General features: G+C 27.8%; 1 protein-coding gene and 1 long non-coding RNA gene across 3 annotated transcripts; both read left to right on the forward strand.

The window, feature by feature from the left end:
* Positions 1-1365: 1365 nt before the first annotated feature.
* On the forward strand, positions 1366-7334 carry LOC8277206 (probable terpene synthase 2). Of its 2 annotated transcripts, XM_048372568.1 has the most exons (7): positions 1371-1517; positions 2751-3018; positions 3104-3476; positions 4551-4769; positions 5083-5221; positions 5312-5560; positions 6807-7334. In XM_048372568.1, the coding sequence occupies exons 1-7, from the start codon at positions 1392-1394 to the stop codon at positions 7092-7094; spliced, it is 1662 nt and encodes a 553-aa protein (XP_048228525.1). In that variant the 5' UTR covers positions 1371-1391; the 3' UTR covers positions 7095-7334. The 2 variants fall into 2 exon arrangements, with proteins under 2 accessions (XP_048228526.1, XP_048228525.1); XM_048372569.1 differs by lacking the exon at positions 4551-4769 and having other exon boundaries at positions 1366-1517.
* Positions 7335-17367: 10033 nt separating this feature from the next.
* Positions 17368-19666, forward strand: LOC107261976. The gene is made up of 3 exons (XR_001535896.3): positions 17368-17596; positions 18769-18831; positions 19416-19666. It is a non-coding gene; the product is annotated as an uncharacterized LOC107261976 (long non-coding RNA).
* The last annotated feature ends 623 nt before the right edge of the window (positions 19667-20289 follow it).

The following is a 20289-nucleotide window of genomic DNA, read 5'->3' on the forward strand; positions in this document are numbered from 1 at the left end:
TCATTTCACTTTTTTAACATCTTCCATAACAAAAGAAATTAGAATTAATACCCACCTCTCCACTCTCTTTTTTCTTTATTATACTTCACCAAGATTTTGTTTTTGGACACCGCCGATTTTCTTTTTTATCCGGCGATTCAGTTGTCATTTTATTTATATTTTTATATTTTATCAATAAATTGATATTTTTTTAAATATGTTGTCTTATTATTATAATTTGCAGAAATTCTGAGCCTTACATTAATGGTAGTTGAAAAATCTTTTATCATTTTGCTATCTTGAAACGTGCTTTATATGTTGATTTTGGTTGTTTGGCTATTTAACATATGTGGCTTATATTATCTTAGCTTTATTTGTGGATATTCAATAATAACTTAGGTTTTCTAGCTTTACATCTCCTTGTTTGTTTTTGTTTGAGATTAAAAAATTCTTTTGCATGAGCATGTCAAAAAAATTATATTAGATTTTTGGCAAACTCATTATTAAACTTTTGAATTTATTTTATTAAAATTTTAGATCTGATTTTGATTTATTAAGTTTTTATATTTTTATTAAAAATTATTTAAATTTTAATTAAAATAAATAAAAATAGAAAAACTTACTAAAATAAATTTTAAAAGTTTAATAAAATTGAAAAACTCAAGAATTTAATAATACATTTTGTTAAAAATATTCTTTTAAAGAATTTTTATGGTCTTGGCAAGGCTGAGTTATAATTTATATGTGATGAATTTAAACTAATACCGGCAAGTGTACCAATCAAAATATAATAAAAGTGGTAAAACACTCTGAAAAAATTTGGCCTTGTCCGCCTTAGGAATAGCGGACTATTTCTTTTTTTTATTTTTATTTTGACCATAAGTGAGAAATTTTCTTTTTCAATGACATTAAATTAAGAAAAGAATCCTCAAATTTGAGTAATGTTATGGCTGTTTGGTATCATGTTGTGTTTTATGTTTATTTCAATTGTGAAATTCTAGTTCATTTTTATTTTCTAATTGAGATAAACAATTGCCGCAATGAAGGCAAAGTATAAAATATAATTTGATTTCTTTTGTAAATTTTTCAGAATAATTTATTAACCATTTCTGCAAAACTGATCCTACAGTTAAAAATGTTCTAGATTATTGAAGGAAGCCAAGCTTTAAAACACATTGTAAGTAGATTTATTTCATTTTCAATTCTGTAATTTATTTGTTTTGTTTGTTTGTTTGGTGTGGACTGGAAAAATTCTCTGTTTATTTCTTTGTTGGACAATTAAAACATGTGCTTATTTCTGTGCCACAAGTTATTGGTCTTTAATTCTTTCTTTTATTATTATTATTATTATTATTGGTTCTCCCGCTTCTGTTGCTAGGATAAATATAGTTGGAGCAGTGTCAAGTTTCAGCATGAACAAAATGTCGGCTCAAACTTTGGCAATTTCGAATTTAAACCCCAATACTACTCGTCACTTGGCGAGTTTTCATCCGAATATTTGGGGAGATCGCTTTCTTTCATGTGCTGCTGAATCCACGGTAAAGCTTATTTTCTTATATATATATATATATTTGTTTTAAAACTGTTTCCTCATGAGCATTTACAGGCTTATAATCCGGCTTGAGCAAGATCACGGATTCCCATTTCCTCCTTTATAATAATAATAATAATAATAATAAAATATTTCCGATCATGGGATGATAGTTGGACGGGTATTTTTAGTATCCAATCCGACTAAATCCTAATAGAACGAATTCAAATAATAAATAATAAATTTGAGACAGATTTGAAATTTAAATTTACTAATCATATTAAGTTTAGTTCGAATTTAGATTTAAATCCATGGTACTCATTACGTGAATATAATTATATTAAAATTTATTATATTATATTATATATTTTTATTATTTAGAATATTATTTTATATTTTTTACTAAATTTATGTTCGGATAGTATTAATATATTGAATGTTTAATGTTGAATATTTAAATTTGATTAGTCTATATTTTTATTTCTTATTTACATTGATTTTTGTTAATATATTCTAAAATTTATTTATTGTAAACGGATTCAGTAAACGGATATATATTTAATTATCCAAATATTTATATAAATAAATAGCGTACCACTATCTATTTAAATATTTATAAATATCTTTACTAATAAATTAATTTAAATAGATTTTAATTGGATTCAGATAGCATGGGTATTTTTATTCGAGTTTGGAATGGGTTCGGGTGACAAAGACAATTTCTTAAACGGGTTTGAGATGGATCCAGGATATATATATATATATATATATATATATATATATATATATATATATATATATATATATTAATCAGATTCGAGTTCGGAAATTTTTAAATGAATGGATATCCTGTCCATTACCAATCCTATTCCCATACACATTGGTGTATCATTCAGAGGTGTCCTTATAACTAAGGTCTCTACATTTTACATGCTTTTAGAGATTGTTTTGATAAATTAATAATGTTTCTATAATTCTGAAAATATGATATAAATCATTTAATTTTACATTTAATTTTATTTTTGTATAAAATTTAATTTAATTTAATTTTAATTATTTAATTTAAATTTGATTATAATTCTATTAGATATTAATACGACGTGACAGTATTTCATTTATGAAGATAATTGAATTAAAATAGAATAATTTTAAAAAAATAAATTAATATTTTTTGACAAACCAAATTAATGAAAATTTTAATTACCATTCGTATAATTCTCTCATAATTGGGTTTGCATAGGATATTGAGGATGATATGGAGCAACAAGTTGAGAGATTAAAGGAGGAAGTGAAAAAGATGATTGCTTCTGCTGATGAACCCTCACAAATTCTCAATCTGATTGATCTTCTCCAACGATTAGGTGTGTCTTACCATTTTGAAAAAGAGATTGAGGAAGCATTGCAGCAAGTGTTGAATATGAACAGTGATTCTGACAAGGATGATGACCTTCATAGTGTCGCTCTCCGATTTCGATTACTTAGAGAACAAGGCCTCAATGTCTCTTGTGGTATGTTCTTTCCTAGGAAACAGGTCTCAATGACCTTTACAGTTATTACATCAGTAACATGTGCTTATGTCGAATGGTGAAACAGATGTTTTTAACAAGTTCAGGGATCGAAATGGGCACTTCATTCAGACGCTCAAGACTGATCTCCAGGGAATGTTGAGCTTGTATGAAGCTGCACATTTCAGAGTCCATGGAGAAGGCATCCTTGACGACGCACTTGCTTTCACTACCACTTATCTGGAGTCCATAGTCCCCAATTTAAGCCCTCCTCTTGCAGCCCAAATCAGTCGCACCTTAAGGCAACCGCTGAGAAAGAGCTTGGCGAGAGTGGAGGCAAGACATTTTATCTCCATTTACCAAGAAGATACTTCCCACAATGAAGTACTACTAACCTTTGCAAAGTTGGACTTCAACCTGTTGCAGAAACTGCACCAGAAGGAGCTAAAATATATCTCATTGTAGGTTCCTTGTCTCTCTGGTTCAATCTCTCTGCCTAAAACATTGTCCCCTGTCAGGTTGGGAGGGTTAATTATTATTCTTCTCGGTACCATCATCTAACTTTGGCTTTTGTTTTAAGGTAAATTTGTGACTTTTCAATAAATTCTAGATTAATTTATCTAATTGGTTTTTACATAAAAATATTTTTATATTATATAAAAGTTATTTATGTAAATCTAATTCAGATTTTATAAATTTTTATAAATAAATAAATAAAAATATTAAAAAATTATTGTAATTGCAACATTTTAAATTTTATTTTATTTTAAATTATTTTTGTTTTATATGGTAGGCTAAAACATTTTTGCTGATATGGCACTAGATGAAAGATACTTTAATAATATGTTTTATGTCAAACCTCATATTAACATGCACATAAGAGATATTTTATAAATGTGTTTTTTCATTAAAAATCCCGTCCCATTCCACGTAAGAAAATCTTTTAAATGGGCGTTAAAGTGGTGTTTGACATGGAGTATATTTTTAGAATATCTTAAGTCACAAAAATAAATCATGATTCTAAAAGTGATTTTTGCCTCAAATAAAAATAAATCTTTATTTACTAAAAAAATAATTAAGAAAATAGTATCATTTTAAAACAAAAGTTCAAAATTAGATAAGGGTGGGCAAAATCAAACCGAAATTGAAAAACCAAATGAACCGATTAGTTTGATTTGGATCGGTTATTTGGATTTAGTTCGGTTAAAATGGGACGAACTAAATAATATATTAGTTTGTTTCGATTTTTATTCAAAAAAATTTAGTTATAACTGAATAAACTGAAATATCTATTAATATCTAAAAATATAATTTACTTGTTTTTATATAAAGAAAAATAATTTATTTCAACTTCAAAAAATAAAACATTTAGGTTTGATTCAGTTTTTAAAAAATAAAAAGAAAATCAGTTTAATACAAACATTCTGTATAAAAAATAAAATAAAAAAACTCAAAAAGTCTAAACTGATTAACCGGACTTCCAGTTTTTATGGGGTGGATGATTACTGATTTATGTTGCATCATGTCAATTTTAGGTGGTGGAAAGATTTAGATTTTGTAAACAAGCTCCCTTTTACACGAGACAGGGTCGTGGAGGGTTACTTTTGGATATTGGGAGTGTATTTTGAGTCTCAGTACCATCGTGCCAGAATGTTTTTAACTAAAGTAATCAATGTAGTATCAGTAATAGATGATATATATGACGCGTACGGCACACTGGAAGAACTTGTAGTCTTTACTGATGCAATTAACAGGTTTGCTTTACTTATCTAATTTATAAAAGATTAGATTACAAGAAAACTTCTAAAGAAGCAGCGTTTTTATATTGGATATGTTTCGGACATCAAAATTTTTTAAAAAAAAACTTTTCTGAAATAAAAAAGAGTTTTTAATTTTTTATTTTTTTTGAAATTCTTAAGAAACTTTTAGAAAGCTTTTGAGAAATTTTCAAGAAGAGAAAAATAAATAATGAAGAATATTGAATGAAGTTTTAACATAATTCAAAAAGTTATTAAATACTGGATTTGATTCAAGATATCACATAACATTTGGAAATTCATCTTCTAGGTGGGATATTGATTGCATAGACCAACTCCCCGAGTACATGAAAGTGTGCTACAAAGCACTCTTAAATGTGTATGAAGAAATCGAAAGGGCATTATCAGAGCAAGGAAGATCTTACCGCCTTCATTATGCCAAAGAAGCAGTACTCATGTCTTCCTTTGTTGAAATTTCACATACTTATTAGCATAAAAAGTAAAAGTGCTTATGAATTGTTTGATAAATTTTCCCCCAGATGAAGAAGCTTGTCCAAGCATACTTGGTTGAAGCCAATTGGATGAACAAAAATTATGTACCAACAATGGATGAGTATATGAGCATTGCTTTGGTATCTTGTGGCTACCCTCTGCTTACAATTACATCTTTTGTTGGCATGGGTGATATTGCAACAAAGGAGGTCTTTGAGTGGGCTTCTAATGACCCTAAAATCGTGAGAGCTGCATCTATCATTTGTAGGTTGATGGATGACATTGTATCCCATGAGGTATGTGGTAATTCATTAATCTAACATATGTGCATGAAGATGTATTTTATGCAGTCGCGAAAGTAGAACTTTAATTTAGAAAGTCGAATTTAAATATTTTAAGAAATTTATTAGAGCAAAAACCGAAATATGAATAAATAAGAAAATTTTTAAGAAATTTAGAGGGCGAATAAAGAATTTTAGAAATGATATTTAATTTTTTGTTTTTAGAAGTTTAAGGGGACGGCGGCTCCGTTTTCTCCTCTATGTTCACCACTGATTTTGAGGTATTTATATTTATAGGATAGTTGCCAAATAAATTATATATTTTGAACTTATTTCTAAATTTAACATGTAATAATTGTAAAAATAATATGTAAAAATTATTAAAATTTGACAATTAAATACCTAAATTTTTAAAAGTTACAATCTGATGTGTAAAACTGAAAATTATTAACATTTAAGTGTCTGGAATCGGTCACCTATATAAAAGAAGCTGGATAATTAAAATTGATATGTGCTCTTATTTAAATTTGATAATTAAGTCTTTAAATTTTTAAAAGTTACAATTTGATGTATAAATCTAGTAAATATTTTACTTTAGTCATTTTTATTATGATTTATAAGAAGATACTAACAATTTAATCTCTTATCCATCTCTATTCCTTTGTTTTCTCTTTGTCGTCAGTTGTAACGGTGGAAACTTGAAGGCATTTCAAGCATTAGCTTTTTAAGATTTCAAACACAAATAGTAGGGAAGAAATTTCCTATGAAATGTCTAGAGATGAGTTAGAACTCTAGCACTATTCAATTTTATTTCCTATTACCAAAATTATAGCCAAATCGACGATTTTAATTAATAATTTCGCCAGAAGCTAAAATTAGAATTAATGTCACAGGAGATTTCTAATATTTAAAAATTAAAAAAAAAAACATGTGCTAGTTTTAAAGTAAATGAATAATACTTGATTTACTTAGTAATTAAGCCTTATATGTGTCCATGTAAATTTAAAAAGGAAAAATGAAATATCTTCTTAAGAAGAGAGAAATAAGACTTATATATTATAAGCAGATACATTATACTGAATAGATGAGTGCCATGTAATTTGAGTATTTTTACTTGAAGTTTGAATGATTAACACATATCTCAATCAAATGTATTATTAATTATCAGTTTGGTATATAGTTAAGACAAAATCATTTTGTCAATTTTATTATCCAAGTTGTCTTTCCTTTTAATACAAAAAAAGTGTATCAATTTTTGCAGTTCGAGCAGAAAAGAGGGCATGTTGCATCTAGTGTTGAATGCTATATGAAGCAAAATGGTGTCTCAGAGGAAGCAATAAGAAATGAATTCAATAAACAAATAGTTGATGCTTGGAAGGATATAAATGAGGAACATCTTCAACCAAACAATGTACCAATGCCTTTCCTTACAGGTGTGGCTAATTTTGCTCGTGTTATTGATTACTTATACAAGGATGGAGATGAATACACGCATGTAGGAGAACTGATGAAAGGTTCCGTTGCGGCTCTATTGATTGATCCGGCATAGATGTGAGCTTGATCACTCCCAGGTTTAATCTAAAAATTTATACATATCCCAATTTGAATAAAATCTCTTTCACCTTGTAACATTTAGTAGGAGTGAAGATGCATCCTATGTTATTCAAGGTTTGTTTTTTCTATTTTTTTCCTTTTAAAGTTGTCTCTTGGGTCTCTGCATCTTTGTAATCAATGGGCTTTGGGTGTTGGGTATCAAATCAATAAAACATAATGAAATTTGTTACTTAAAGGGGTTTTATATATATATATATATGTATATCTGCTTCAAATATTGAGCTGCTTGATCAAAACATCTTCCCATGATTAATCTTAATGGCAGCAGCGTTGAATTGTGACTATTGTAGATTAGATTCGTGTTTCTTTTTTTTACGTCAGCTTCGTCTTTCTTTAAGTTAGTTATATTTGATAATATATTATCAAAGCTTCATAAGATCAAACGCATGATTTCTTTCATATTTTAGAGGAAATTGAATTAAAATTGAGACTTTTTTTTTTAATTCACAGTAAGTTTAATGGGAATATGCTATACAATAGGGAGTTACTATCTCCTTACACTCGCCATAAATGTAAACATTCATCTAGTGTTGAAGTAAAGATTTAAACTCAAAAATCTATACCTCTCAAAAGCACTACTTTACCATACGTAAAGGTCCTGCCCAATACATTTAAAATTAGCTAGATTAACTCTGAAAAAAGATATATATGAAATTTGATTTGTTACGGTAGTTGTAAATTGATGGTGGTTATTATAGTGGTGGTAGGTAAAGAGGATTTTAGCAAAGATAAAATCTCATTCCTTAATCCAAATGGAGAAGGATTCTCCTATAAATACATATACACAATAGAGATATTTTAGGAAAAGAAAAACTAAAAGGAAAAGAAAAGAGCCGGTTAATAAACGGTGACCATGATTCTAGGACCACTAATATGAAATGAAATAAAAAAAAAAACTAGTTGTTGGTGATATATATGAAATTAATTGTTTGTAATTGTGTCAATTTCTAATCTTGTACCATTGTCTTGATTTTTGAATCATTATGGAAGGAGATCATGAACTCCAAGCTTGTCACACAAATTCTGAGATGTAGCTTTGGCTAATAGTTTAATAAAAATGTTGGTTATTTGCTGAGAAGATCGAATAAATCTTGTAACTAAATTTCTATAAGCAACTTTATCAATTACAAAATGGTATTCAATGACAATATGCTTAGATCGAGGATGGAAAATCAAATTTATAGTCATAGATAATACATTTAAATTGCTCGAGAATAATTGCAAAAGTTGATTCAATCTAACCCAAATATCTAGTAGAATGAATATAATCCAAAAAAGTTCTTCTGTAGCTACTACTATAACCCTATATTCTGCTTCTGAATTAGACTTAGAAACTATTGGTTGCCTCTCTAAAGACTAAGAAACACAATTGCTTCTAAGATAAATATAGTAACCAGAAGTACTTTTCTTGTTGTAGGACATCCACCCCAGTCAGCATCACAAAATTATATAGTTTGAGAGAGCTTTATAGAGTGAACTAGAGACTGAAATGTAGTCTGCCTTTAACATATCAAAGAATATTCTTGATTGCTTTGAAATCATCTACCATTGGATTTTGAAACTTTAGGTATATCTTGTGCAAAGCATGAATACTGTCTGGCCGGGTGTGAGTTAGATAGAGGAAAACTTCGGCTAGACTTTCTACATGACCGGTTTATTGTACTTTCATAGCCATAGGAGTATGGAAGTGAGAACTTGCTCCTAAACTGTAATACCCGAGATTTTTTTTTAATAATAATAATATTAGTAATAGTTAATAAATGAATTTTTATTTAAGTTTATTTTACTTTATTTTTATTTTTATTTGATTTAATTGGAATAATTTAAATAGAATTTTAATGCTAGACAACATAAGGGAGTTATTTTGTATATCTAATTTGTTTGATTTTTAAGAAATTAGTTAAAGTAAATTCTTTGAAAAATGAATTATATTTTCGATCATTCAATTTTTTCCAATGTGAATATAGAAATTAATTTATATATTTAAAAATTATGAAAGAATTAGTAAAGAATATTTTATAAGGAATTATTAGGGAAATGGCATTTTAATTAGCTAATGATGTTAATTTTAATTGAAAAATATTTAGCAAATTAATTAATTAGATTAATTGTGTGTTAGAATTAAATTAAAAATTTATCTTGGAATAAGGATTTAGAATATAATTTTATTAATATGGGGTTTTAATGAAAATTTGTGTGTTTGGTATTTCTATAATTAATTATGTCGGTAAGGGTATTTTGATAATTTCACTTTTAAAAGTAAGGGCAATTAAGTAATTTTCTATTTTCAATAATTCTAATCTGGCCCAAATTAAGTAATTAGGGGTTTAATTGAAAAGCCAAAGAAAAATTTAGGGGTTAATCGAAAATTTTATAGAGTGAAATTGTTGGTAATTAAAAAAGTTGAGGGACTAAATGGTAAAGAAGAAAAGTTCAGGGACTAAATATCGATAAGGAAGAAAAGAAAGAAAAGAAAGAGAAGAGGAAGAAGAAAAAAAAAAGAAGAGAGAGGAGGGCATCGGCCATCGTTGGCGGCAATGATGGAAGTGGCATTTCCTTTTATAAGGTCTGTATAACTTCTAACCAAAAGATTCATTCTTTATGAAAAGACGCAATGGAAGCAATTTAAATTTTTTCTTAATTTCTACCGAGGATCTTATTGATTAAATAGACATAACATACAAAACAAGCAAAAGATGGAGAAGGCTTACAAAGGGACTTTTCAGCCAATCCAATGGGTGCTTCTTGCTTTATTGATTCTTGATTCTTCAAGGATGGTTGATGCACTTTAAAGCTACTCAAGTGATCAGCCTCTTTTGGTGATCCACACAAGCTTCTAAGTAAAGGTCTCACTGAACTATTTTTAGAAGATTGAGAAGAGATATTGGAGATTGAATGCTACACCAACCTTCTTCCTTAACCCTTTTTTATATCGCCCCACATGCATCCTTTTCTATATGCCTTTAATCAAAGTTCTTATAGGTTTAGGATTTTTACAAAATTTTAACTTACTTTAAGTTGGGCTTTGTTATCCTAAATGGACTTTAATTAATATAAGAGCTAATTCATGAATAATAACCCATCAGAGGCCCTTTATACAAAGCTCATTAACTCTTAATTAATTAATCTTTGATTAGGCCAAATATATATGAGCTTAAGTCCAATGCTTAAAGCCTCACTTAATCCTCACTTAAAGCCTATTTGTGCATGACTAAAAAGGCTTCTAATATGTTGACAATAAATATGGATTATGAATTAAACTCCTTTAATTCAATGTTAATTCTCTAATGTAATTTAATCCATATTCATATATCAAGATTGGCATCTAACAATGCATAATGACCACCCAAATATGTAACAATGATTAAAGTTCTTTAAGCAACCTTTGCAATGAATAATCTTATAATGTAATTTAATCCTTTCATTGTACTTTTGTACCAATTGATACATATAGCATGGATGCAAGTGTCAACTCTATAATTGAACCAATCATATTTGTTCTTGATAATTGCATATAACATCGTGAATAAGATTTATGAAATAATTTTCTTAATCTTCATTCATATAACCTTGGCCAAGGATTTTCATAAGCATATCAAAAGTCATCAAGATAAGGTCCTATGACATACTATTTTCACAAGAGTATAGTCCATAGACACTTAGGGTAAATTTCATTTGGACTACTCAGTGGGGTCATGTTAATGAACTTATTCTTGTAACAAGCACCCATATGCTTATCTCAGAATTCATATTCCTCAATCTTTTGAAACAAATTGCTTACTTCATAAGTAAGTGATAACGCATTATGGTAGTCTCGAGTGTTTGATCAATATCCAATGATCAATATCTAATTCTTGATCAAACATCAAATATAAATTAAATTTAAGAACATATGTAATAAGAACCTCATCATATAAACTCATTTTATAATTTTTCTTATAGTTGTGTTTATATTCTGTTATGAACCTATATGAATAGATTATACGAACCACTTTTCAGTTACAAATCCGTATAACATTAATATACAAACTCTATAGCAAATTGAATTCAAACCCTAGAATCAACTCTATATCATATTATAAATGATAATTAGGAATTAGAACTTAAAGAAAATCAAGCCTTTAAACCCTAATCCTAGCACGCCACAAAGATGGATCAAATCTTTGATGAGTGTTAAATGCATTCAACAAGAATACAAGAATTCAAGCAAGATTGAATAAACAAACATCAATTTAATTATTATCTAAAAAAATCTTAGAATGAATTCAGCTAGGGTCTATTTTTATAGACTAAAACAAAACCCTAGAAGACAACTTAAACATGAAAAGACTAAAATATCCCTTCATTAAACAAAGTTCATTCTATTCTTAAGTTCATGGGCCATAGATTTCGTCCTTGCCTTGTTCTCTTTGGATTTGGACCTTAATAAGATTTTATAAGGTCTAATCTTGATGCTCTTCAATAGTTATTGATGATAACCCATGTAGCACAAGGAATCCTACTTCAACAAAAAATCTTAATTCCACTAAAGATCCTAATCCAGCAAGGAGTCCTGATGACATCTATTTAGGAGTTATTTGTTTCCTTGTTTATTTAGGAATCTTGACCATATCTTATTCCCTTTCTTTAAGGAGTTATTTGTTTCCTTGTTGATTTAGGAATCTTGGCTGTATATCCTAGTCATTCTAGGATTAGGATTATTTTGTTTAAACTCTATAAATAGAGCTATGTAATTCGGCAAAAGCATATGATTAATTGAATAAAAAAAATTTGTTTTTACTTAAAGAGTTTCTTTAAGTGTTCTTGAGATTAAAGCTTATTGTTTAAGTTTTGATTTCACTTCTACCTTAATTTAATTCTATTAACTTGTTATTTTTAGGATTAATTAAGTCATCTCATTATAGCTATTGATCTTATTTCTTTATAAATAAGGGTGATAGTTCCGCAAATAACTTTTGACAAACCTTATAAGTATTAATCTTGGCATGTAATCTTCTCTTCCATAGAAGGTTTACATCATTTGGTATCAGAGCTAGCTTACAAGGTTTGGTTACGTATCCTATTTGTTATCTTCGTTGTTCTTCTACTCACATACTCTTTTATTTTCAGATTTCTCTTCATCTTATTCTCTTCGTCAATTTGTTTGTTTAAAGTCTTCGAGATGTTCTAGATAAATTGGTATGTGATATCTTTATTTTGTTATTTCATTTTCTTTAGTTTGCTTGATTAAAGTTTTCGAGATGTTTCAATCAAATTAAGCTCTATGTATTTTGTTCTTGTTTTGTTAAAAAAAAAAGTTTATGTGTGGATCTAAATTATTAATCTGAAGTAAGACTTAAAAAAAAGAGTATAGAAAGCAAGATTTGAAGCTTATTAAAAAAAAAATTGACTTAATCAAGGTCAAAATTCAAAGAAAATAAGGTTTGAAGATATCACATAACCTTCTCTTTTCAATTCCTTTTCCTATTCTACTTTTCCTTAATTTTTTCCTATTCAGTTTCTTATATTCTTCTTTATCATTCCATTATTCTTTATTTCTTCTACTTCCATCCTTATTCTTAGTTCGTTATTTTATTATCATTTTCCTCTAATTCATCTTTAGCTTAATTAATTTATGTTCTAGCTTGTTAATTGTGTTTTATTAAGTTGGTTGTGTTTTTAACTTTTACAATTTGAGTTAATTTTGAAGGGCACAAAGATAAACTCTTTCTTTAATTGAGTGAAACACGAGGGTAAATGTCTTTACTTTGAGTGTTAAACACGTGAGGTTGTGTGTAAGATATGTTTTGTCAGGAGGAGTTTGCTAGAGGACGTCGAGATCTTCTTTATCAATCTTATGATAGATTGTGGGGATGAAAGAATGATGATTATTATGAAAAGTGTTTGCAAAATTTTATAATCCTAAACCTAAGCCAAAGAAGATAGAAAGACAATCACGTCAAGATTTCATTGATGAACTTTCAAAGGATATAAAATCTTTAAGGAGTATCCTTAAAAATAATTTTAAAGATTTAAAGGGATTGGAGCATCTTGAAGATAAAGCTGAGTCTAAGCCATCTTTAGAAACTAAAATTTGATGATATAGAAAAGGTAAATTGCTCTACTGAAGTCAATAAAGATACAAAAAGCATAATGAATGAAGATGGTGAAAAAGATAGTAATTTGCAACTTTTGAGCGAAATCCAAAATGAAGAGATCATTATTGAAGATGAAGCAAAAGTTAAGCTTGTGAATGATGAAAATGTTTTACTTGATGCCATTGAGCCAATGGAACATGTTGATTTTATTGGCATTGAAAGTATTATTTGTTCTAAAGTTCCTCTAACAACTTTTGTGAAAGACCTGCATGTTGATAATGAGTTAGTATTGTTCTTTGAGATTATACGTTTGCTTTTTTCACAATATTCGAGCAAGATTTGAGGATGAATCTTTTCAAAGAAAGAGGAAATAATGAGAACCCATGTAGCACAAAGAATCCTACTTCAACAAAGAATCCTAATTCCATTAAAGATCCTAATCCAGCAAGGGGTCCTGATGATGAGAGCCCATGTAGCACAAGGAATCCTATTTCAACAAAGAATCATAATTCCACTAAAGATCCTAATCCAGCAAGGAGTCCTGATGACATGTATTTAGGAGTTATTTGTTTCCTTGTTTAGACCATATCTTTTTTTCTTTCATTAAGGAGTTATTTGTTTCCTTGTTGATTTGAGAATCTTGGCCGCATATCCTAGTCATTCTAGGATTAGGATTATTTTTTTTTTAACTCTATAAATAGAGCTATGTAATTCGGCAAAAGCATATGATTGATTGAATAAAAAAATTTTATTTTTGCTTAAAGAGTTTCTTTAAGTGTTCTTGAGATTAAAGCTTATTGTTTAAGTTTTGATTTCACTTCTACCTTAATTTAATTCTATTAACTTGTTAGTTTCTAGGATTAATTAAGTCATCTCATTATAGCTATTGATCTTATTTCTTTATAAATAAGGGTGATAGTTCCACAAATAACTTTTGGCAAAACTTGTATCTTGGCATGTAATCTTCTCTTCCATAGAAAGTTTACATCAGTTGTGGACCTTGTACCTTCAAATGGATTTTCTTTGTTGGCTTATGCTTGGAAGAAGCCATTTAAGGCTTGTTGTAGTTTCTTGGCTCAAAATCTTGTTATTGGACCTTATGGCAAGTTTGACAATCCTAGCCTTTCTTATTTATTGGTCCTTTTCATTAAGCCCATTATCTTTATGCTTTAAGCTTGATCTATTCATAACACATTTCATAGTATTCATCTCTAATGGTTTGAATTATTCCTTGATAATACCTGACTACTCGTACTATTAGAGTCGAACAATGCGTTTAGTATAATTGCATGCCTTCAGTTGTGATGTATAAATTAATAAAGATCATCTAAAGACTCTTTGTCTTTTGGACATACTCTCATAAGCTAAAAATAATTTACTAATAATATTTTCTTATACTCACAAATGCACAAAAAAAATTAATTACAAGTTTTGAATTTAATTTTAAAAAGGTCCTCGTAGAAAAATGAAATTTAAATGAGCATTTAGTGAATTGTTTTGAGCAAACAATCCCAACATACAGAGACTTCTAGGTTTAATAAAAATATTATTTGAATAATCTTTTTTCCTACTGGTAAATATAATTGTTGTCAGTTTAGGTATTTATCAAATAATTAGTAAGTACAATTACTGTTAGTTTAAGTTTTTATCAAATAGGTGATGCTTGAGTTGGTTTAATTAATATCAAGGATTGTAAATAGGTTTAAAGAAGATGAAAAGCTTGCAAAACTATATAATGAGGATTAAGACTAATTAATGGAAAAAAAATAAATGAAGAATTTAGAGGTGTAAAAAAATTCAAATTTAGATCTTGTTGAGGAGCTTGTTGGGTGTAGGAATGGACCTCTTCTGTAGCATTCCATTCTTCATCAAAGGTGTGAAAGAGAACTTTAGAATTGAAATTTTTATGTTTGGCTCTGATGTGGTTTTCATTTACAGAGAAAGAAAATTATTCTTTAGGCTTAAGAATTGTTGGATGTATATAAGTTTGGCTTTTAGCGAAGTTATACACATACAAGAGGGGACATTTGTTTACACTATAATTTTTTAGTAGATAAATAATTAATAAGTCCAGTTCAAAATTAGGTCCAATTCTTAATAAAAGAATTTAATTAAAATACTGGATAATAATTATTTTAGATAGCAGTTTCTTGACACGTAGGAAAAGAGATTCAAATGGAAAGTTGTTTAAAATTCCTTTTATAACAGTTATGGAATTTAGCTTCATGGTACGCACATGTGTTATATGGGTTGCTGATTTCAAGTTACAATTTTGTCCTTGATGGGAGTTATGGAAATATAGGAAATAAAAAAAAAAAAAAAGAAATACGATGACAAGGAAAACCAACACAATACAAACAAAAATCAGATAAATTCAAGAATAATAATTTTCTTTTATATTTTCTTTATGCAATCAAATTATCTTTATATCCAAGTAATATTATTCCAGTAATTTTTATTTATAATTTACAGTAATTTTATAGCCATTAAATAAATCATCAAACAAATTGTGGCTAAAGGTATTTGAAATTGATAATTATTTTTAGAAAAAAGTCAAAAAGTATATTCAAACAAAGATTGTGTAACACACGTGGCGCACTCACAAATCCAAATCTGCAGTCTTAGGAAACAAAAATTTACTTTAAATCTAATTATTCTTATCCTAATCAGTATAAAAGTAAAACATGCACTATTTTAATATAATTAATTAATAAAATTCTTAAAGAAATAGATAAGATTTAAAAAAAGAATTATAATTAAAAAGAAATAGACATTATTTTAAAAATATTTTAACTTCAAAAAGGAAATGCTCATACTAGAAAATTGTTATATATCAGTAAATTAAGAATGGGTAATAATTTTAAAAAATAAATAATTGATATAAATTTTATTATATAATTATTTTTATTTTATTGTACAATTATTTTTTATTTTATTTTAAACTATTAATATAGTATAATGAGATTTTCTTAATTTATTAATTATTACTATGCAGATATTTTTTAAAATGAAACTTATAATATTATAATTATAATTTAATATTATTTTTAATTCACCCAAATTAGAATTAAAATTTTGTATAACTACAAAAAGTTTAGTATCAAACATTTAAAAATACAATTGAAATAGAAAGAGAAAGAGGTGGGCCTTAGGCTAACTCATTGAGGTTTTTTAATTACTTATAAATAATTTTATGCAACTTCAACAGTTTGAATGTTTTGACATCTTATTGACTGGATTGGCTTTTCTACTAGAAAAATGTCGGCCACATTCTAAAATTGATCACTTTTTAACGTCTTTTAACTTTCAGTTGATCAACTTTTAACGTTTTAAATGTAATTTGATAGTTTGTATTTTTCATAAAATTTATATTTTTTTATATATGTAACTACATTTTTATATGTTATATATCTAGTATTAGTATTAAGTATTTTAATATTATAAAAAAAAATAAATAAATTAAATTAAATTGCTATTAAGAATATAGAATAATTTTAATTTTAGTATCATAATTTTTTATTTTTTCTATTTTAATATTTAAATATTTTATTTAATTATATGTTTAAATAATAAATTTTAGAGGTTTTATAAATTAAAATAATAATTTATTTTATTTATATATAAATAATCTAAATATCTATATTTATCGTTACTCATAATTTTTTTCATATTTTCTCTTTTTTATATTTTAACGTTTTCCATTTTCTATTAATTTTTTTAATACTAAAAAAATAAAAGTGTTTGATTAATTTTTTTATTTTTTATTTAATATTTTAGAGTAAAAAAATGTATTTTATTTTTATTTATTTTAGATGACTGTAAAGAATAAAAGAAATAATTTCTAAGTTTTTTATTTTTTTATTTTGATAAATGAAAAAGAGAATTTTATTGTCTTTTTTTCTTTAGTTTTTTTATAAATAAATGAATTTAAAAGAAAACTCTAAAAAATGAATAGAGAAAAGAAAAGAAATAAGAGAAACAAAGAAAAAGAAAGAACAAGTCGCCACGACAGCGGACTCAGCTTTTGGCCACCATTTTTTCACCACGCATAGTATAAGCGCAGCGAAATTTAGATTTTTTTTTTATTTTCTACCACAGTTAATTTGATCGGCCAACTACTATATGAGGAATTGATGGCCCACAGCAAACTGGGCTTTCATTTATTAATGATTTTTTAATCTAAAATAAATAAAGACTAAATCTCTGTATTATTTTTAAAGTTTTCCCTTGTGAACCTTCTGATATATCTTTCAAATGATGATTTTATCAACACTTTCCAGATTTGACAACTCTAAATCTCATAGCAAAGCTCCTCGTATGAAGCAATTGTGAACACACTCCTCTCATTCTCTCAACACAGGTTAGTGTGCAATCTGGATTCAGCTTAGAGTTTTAGGGATTTCATTTTAATCTTGAATTTTACTTTAGATTTTTAGGCTTTCGGTTTAGAATCATATTTAAAGAAGTAATTTTGGACTTTAATGGTTTAAGGATTGACGATTTTGAAATTTTAGGATTTCGCTGCTTAAAATTGTAAATCTCTGAGGTTTTTCTTATTGCTATATGAAGTTCTGAATGCTAATATCTTTAGTTATTGAGGTTTTTGATTACTAATTTCTTTAGTTTATCATATACTTTCTTAATATTTATTTAATTTCTCAAGTTTATAGACATATAATGCATTTTTAAATTGGCAAGTATAACAACAACAGCTCCACAATTCGTGTTAAGAAGCTCACAATTGAACAGCCATGAGTCGTCTCAGATTGGATTGAGATTCTTGGTGATGTATCTGATGGACTCCTTCCTTTTGTAGCTGTGAGTTTATATATTAAAATAGGAAAAACTTTATTTTTATATATTAAAATAAATAAAACAAGTCTCTGTTTTTATTTATGCTTAAATTCAATTTGTTGTTCAAGCAAGAGGTCATCATGTCATGACCGTCTCTCCCCATTATGACCCGTATAAGGATTCTTAGGATACATGTGTCTTGGTTAAGGGAATATTAGTCTTCCGTCTTTCAATCGGTATCCCTGTGAATGTCATGTTTGTAATCTCTCCCATTTGCAGATTAAAGTTGGGGACACAATTAAAGCTGTTCACTTCTTAGTTCTTACACCTCTACAAGAGAGGAGTTGATCGTGTCTTTATGAATCACCTATTGTTCCTTTAGAAGGATGGATACTTTCTTTTTCTTTTTCCTCTTAACTACTCTTTCTTTGTTCCCAAGCCCAATAATCAAATAGAATTTCCAATCATGTACTACACCTCTCAAACTATAATTGCTAGAATATTTAGGCATGGGGCTAAGCTGGTTGAAAAATGTATAGCTAAAGAGCAGGGTTTCATTACCAAGACAATCAACTTTGCTTTAGCTTGTTGTGCCTAGTAGCTGTAAAATGTGCATGCATAGCAAAAGAATAAAAAGTGCATTGTTGGTTACAATGTGTAGCAAATAGTAGTTGAACAACTTTTAGTATACTTTGTATAGCTAGCCTATTGATATTTGATTTTTCCTGTTATTTTCAGGCTACTGTAGAAGTCCCAAGAGTTCTGAACTTGAACAGCAATAAAATTGCTTAGCACTATATGGTATTCTCCTCTTCCCTAAAGTATTACATTTTTAATTTCCTTATGAGAAGGTATCCATCTTAAAGCATACCTTTGCTGTGTTAAATTCTTAATGCTTGAGAGAATGCAGTCTTCATTACAGGTTTTTGGTTTTTTCGTTGTAGCTGTTTCGTGTTATTTTGTTCTTACTTGAGAATTTTATTTTAAAATATTTTTAGTATTTAAATTGAATTATAGAACTCTCTATCTATCTTATTTTATTTTTAAAGAGGTGAATTTTTTGCTACAATGTTATTGAGTGTTCTTTTTTTTCAAATTTGTGTTCTTTCACTTTTTAGTTTATGAAATGCTTAGGATATGAGAGTTTTATAGAGTGAATAACATTTATGTATATACTAGAGAACTTTTTTGTTTGATAAAATATTTGAACTTCCCACATTACTCTTCTATTAATGAAGTGTAATTTCTGAAAATCTAAGTCTGAGTTAAATTTGGATAGAGATGAAAATGTGGGAGCTTATAAGTACTTAGTTCTTTTCCTGAAATGTTTTTAAGTACACATCTCTTTTCATCGAAATAATGAAGTTTGTTGTATTAACTTGCAGATTGGAGTTTTTTCTGATGATGAAATGCTTGATTTGTTGGATTTGGTGTCGTCATCTAACACTTCAAATAAGGGCTGTGAGTTAATAAAATTCAGGATTGATCCTATGCAACTTGCATCACAAATGGCGAACCTCATAAATATCAGGCATTGCTAATGGTGTAAATGTGGACTATTGATATTGATATTGATACTGTATACAAGACCTATTATATTGATATTGTTCAATTTTTTTTTATTTATTTTTTTTAATCTGTAGCAAATTAATGGATAGATTCAAGTAAAGGAAATGAATGTGCGAGTGTATAGGCAGATGATAAAGATTGAATTAATACTATACCTCTCATATTACTCATTTTGCCATAATAGTATATGTGTTTAAGTTACATGACATAAACATGGCCATACTCTTTAGTGTGGAGAAATAGTGGTCATGATAAAGAGTGGCAGATTAGACGAAAATAGGCACCCCAAAGCAGGATAAAAGTGTGGATGTGTTGCTCCCGACACAGCATTTAGCCACGCATATGGCCACGCTTTTGCTTGCCCCTCATTAGTAGGGCTGAGCACGGATCGGTCTAATTCGGTTATTTATAAATCACCAGTACCATACCAAATTTCAGTTATTTTAAAATTGAAGGTACTAGTACCGTACCAAATATAAAATGATCCAATATCGTATTGTACCAATTTTACGGTTTAATATAGTTCGGTGTGGTGCTATTTTCGGTTCTAAAAAATTTAAAAAATATAATTTTAATCTCATTTTTAATCAAATATATTTAGAGAAAATATGATTACCAACCTAAAAAAAGTAGCATGAAAATTTGAATTAAAATTGCAATCACATTCTTGAACAACCTGTTTTGCAATTC

Source organism: Ricinus communis, chromosome 4 (genome assembly GCF_019578655.1).
Source record: "Ricinus communis isolate WT05 ecotype wild-type chromosome 4, ASM1957865v1, whole genome shotgun sequence".
Lineage (NCBI taxonomy): Eukaryota > Viridiplantae > Streptophyta > Magnoliopsida > Malpighiales > Euphorbiaceae > Ricinus > Ricinus communis.